This window comes from Haliotis rufescens, unplaced genomic scaffold (assembly GCF_023055435.1).
Source record: "Haliotis rufescens isolate VD_foot unplaced genomic scaffold, xgHalRufe1.0.p SCAF_6, whole genome shotgun sequence".
Taxonomy (NCBI): domain Eukaryota; kingdom Metazoa; phylum Mollusca; class Gastropoda; order Lepetellida; family Haliotidae; genus Haliotis; species Haliotis rufescens.
In genome coordinates, this window is record NW_025964334.1 from 22259371 (window position 1) to 22263408 (window position 4038).

Consider the following 4038-nt stretch of genomic DNA (forward strand, 5'->3'; position numbering starts at 1 on the left):
GTTAAACCTGCGAGCACAGGTATAGTGCTTAAAAACAAGACTCATAACCGAGGTGAATCGGGGATTGGAACAATTATAAACGGATCCTGTCACGACAAAGGGACACAAATCTTTACATCTAAATAAGGCCCGCAGAGCCTCATTACGAATTGATAATAAAAACACCTCAGTAAGTAAGTAAGTAAGTAAATAAGTAAGTAAGTATATGTTTATAAGACATGTTTTTAAGTGTAGTTGAACCGGTATGATTTCTTTCAGCATAATTATATATTCTCTTTGAATATATGAGACTCGTGTATTCATATTTTTGGGTTTATTGTATACATCCTAATCATATTTACAAATGTAGAAATCCAAATATGTGTCCATAATTGTAAATAGGTTTGTAAACTGCCTGGTAATATGGAACGTATACACCCAAGTTTGGCAAGTAGTGACTATTCAATGGTGAAATATTTGATATGGGTATTTGATATGGTTGTTTTCTGTACTTTAAGTTTTCCGCCTACTATCGTTTTGATAACGTTTGTAATTGTTTGGTCAAATGCAATTTTCAATTGTATACTTTCTCTTTCCCGACAGTTTATATTCAATTTGAGAGTAGAGTTATTGTCATGTGGTCGTTATTAAAATCATATCATCATTTCAATAGTATCGCAATTATTCAAACTTCCTTATAATCCAGTAATTTTTAAAAGTAGAAACTAATAACCGAAATACACACATTTTGTTAGATATCCTTATGGAAGCTAAATCCTACTACAAGTACATGAAGAATGGCGTGTTATTGTCCGTTTATGCAAACCAGTTCCTTTGTCCGCTTCTTGAGGTATGTCCTGAAACCACTGCTACAGATGCTGTAGACGACGGGGTTTAAGGCGCTGCTGAGGAAGTAGGAGCGGACGGCGAGGGTGTAAAATACAAGCGGGGCACCATTCAAGCCCTTGAACAACGTACGGTCGACAGCAGATGCTGTGGTGATTGTTATATAAGGAAGGAAGCTAACTATGAACAGCATCGTGACAAGGAACATCATTAACGTGGTTCTATCTACAGAGGAAGAAGACGTTTGTGTAGGATGGTGTAGTCGTCGATCTGGTCCCTGTGTTGAGCATGACGTCGGAGCTGTGGTAGTTTCTGGTTGCAACGTTGTTCCGTTATTTCCTCCCATGCTGACGTCTGAAGTTCTGACTTCCTCTGACTGATTTACTCTTTCAGTAGTGTCTCGTGATAGGCCATGCGTTCCCCGAGAAGCCTGCCACGCGTTCTGTACGCGAAGACGTTTCCAGATGAGTATATACATTACGATGACAACCACACATGCGCAAAAGAACAGGATGAAAAGGCTACCATTGAACGCTTTTGGAAAGTTTGTGTCTCTGAACTCATTTATGATTCCACAATCGGACCCATTGAGACCGCTGATCTTCACATCCCTTTCCCCGTTCAGAACACCAGCAGGTATGGCGAAACAGGCAGCTGAAACAAAACAAATCAAGATGGCCACTATGGCTGTTTGGGGTGCTGTTTGCTTCCTGAACGGCTTGCATATTTTCTGATACCGTTCAATGGCGATTGCCACTAGTATGCTGCACGATGCTATACAGGAAAACGCTATCACAAATCGGGTAGCTGGGCACACAAAGGAACTGCCGAAAGTGTACTTATATCTTATGTCTGCGATATCTGCGGGGATGTTGAGGACACAGTTGATAAGATCCACCGCAGTAAGCGCCAAAATGAACCTCCTAGTCACCGATGCATTCCTACCACAGTACACGAACAACACGAGGACATTGCCACAAATCCCTATCACCATGATCAGGCAGAGAAACAATATGACGGGCAATACCTTGATAGCGAATTCATCGTTCAAGTCATCAATGGAAACAGGAGGAGCTGAACTGTTATCAGCGATCGGCATTGTCCAATAGAATCTTTCTGGATAATTCTTTCCGATCTTTGTTGTAAGCGTCAGTCCTTTGATGCAGAGAGGGAAGAGAGTAACTACATACTACAACATTCCAGTAAGGATGATGAAAATGACGTTGGGCTATACTTTTAACATGTGACTTCACACTTCGTCTGCAGTCTTCTGAAGTTTCTGTGACTACCTGCAGGAACACAATACTAGTATTTACATCATATCCGTATCTGTCCTCAGTGGGGTCTCATTTGCGGAGTCGTGATTCTTCCCACTGCACAGGAATGACTTGCGAACTTAAGTTAATCAAATTATTGATAATATTTCAAAATATTTTCCTCATCAATTTGTTTTCGGAAGTATATTATGAGATAACAACTGAATTCAACTTAACAGGTAAACATAACACTATCATGGTAATAGCAAATTGAAGTTCATTCATATGGACGTAATAGGATCATAACGCAATACAAACAACACTATACGTCACGCACAAGGAACATGAATCGTGCATATTTACACATTTCATACTAATACATTTCCTTATGCTCTTTTCATGCATGTGTCCTCATTACATATTAATATATTTAAGTGCATACATTCATAAAAGATTATCGTGACTATGAAGTATTTGAATACATAAAATCTCGATACACAAATACTGAAATGCAGAGATACTACTGCACAAATATTCAACATACATTCCGAAGGTCCGGAAGCAAATTCAAATACGCCCTGCCAAATGCATTGCAAATAAACGCGGCGGCAGGATTGTGTTAAGAATCGAGTAAATGACGCATAAATGTATCTATCGTTTTTCATTTTATATGCTTCAAGGGGTGATACTAACAGACCTGGCTCTTACTGAAAGCTTATTTTGTCAATCAGTTCATTTCTTTTTCTCACAAATGTTGGCTTCCCTTTAAGTAACTTGTCTCCTATATTTGTGTCTATGTTTTGTTTGTGTGTTTGTTTTTTGTTGTTTAACGTCGCACTCGGCAATATTCCAGCTATACGATAGCGGTCTGTAAATAATCGAGTCTGGATCTGACAATCCAGTGATTGACATCATTAGCACCAATTGGTATACGATAACATGCATTAATCAAGTCAGCGAGCCTGACCACCCGATCCCGTTAGTCGCATCTTGCAACAAGCAAAGTCGCACTTCAGCATGGTTGCTGAAGACCTATTTTAACCCGGACCTTCACGGGTAGTGTCTATATTATTTACGTACGTAGTTGGTAATTAATTAAATCTTCCTTCATGGTATGACCGCCTCCGTGATCTTGTGAATAGAGTGTCTGCCCTGAGAGCGGAAGATCGGTGGTGCGATCCCCAGCCGCTTCATGCCACAATGCGTCAACAAGTGGTATTTGTTGTTACCCTGCCTGGCGCTCGGGGATTAAACGGGGTTTTGGTCGTTTACTGTGCCAGAGTTGGGTATTCATGTTTAACTGCGGCATGGTATCTCAGTGGGCTCGCAGTATAAAACCGGCATTAGTCTGTACAAACAGCCACACACTCATAAGTGCAATAGGTTTGAACGCGACGCTAAACTTCATTTCATCTCACCTCACGTCCTTCGTGTTGGAGACTCTCACATCACTCATTTCACTAGTTTCTTGAATTAAATAATTAAATAACAACATATCAATCATTAATGTAAGTAATGGTGTTTGAATAAAACCACAATTTAAATGCTTAAATTAGTGAATGAGTGAGTTTGGTTTAACGCCGCTTTTAGCAGTATTCCAGTTATATCACGGCGTGTCAGCTTAATGTGGGAGGGAAGCCCAAAGGGATGCAGGTCTCAGACGTTTACCACGTCGGTGAAACCCACCAGCACGGGTATGTTGCTGACAAACCTAGAAACATAATCGGGGCGAACCGGGAATCGAACCCACAATCATAGGTTTCTGGCGTGCCTATGGGACGCAACTCTCCACAGCGAATCGTGGCGCCTTAGTCGACTGGGCCACCCGTGCCCCCTAAATGCTTAAAAGAAAGAACAGCATTTTTCGCTTAGAAACCCCTATTATTATTCTTTATTTGTTAATAAGTGTTTGGACACCAAGTTACTTACATAACATGTGTTGTGATCCAGCAGAATG

General features: G+C 40.5%; 1 protein-coding gene across 1 annotated transcript; it reads right to left on the minus strand.

The window, feature by feature from the left end:
* Positions 1-784: 784 nt before the first annotated feature.
* Positions 785-1924, minus strand: LOC124150750 (cholecystokinin receptor-like). Its single transcript, XM_046522781.2, has one exon. It carries the CDS (start codon positions 1922-1924, stop codon positions 785-787), a length of 1140 nt encoding a protein of 379 aa, XP_046378737.1.
* Between the last annotated feature and the right edge of the window lie 2114 nt (positions 1925-4038).

Coding starts and splice junctions, on each gene's coding strand:
- LOC124150750 (XM_046522781.2), bottom strand. CDS start 1,924: ATGCCGATCGCTGATAACAGTTCAGCTCCTCCTGTTTCCATTGATGAC.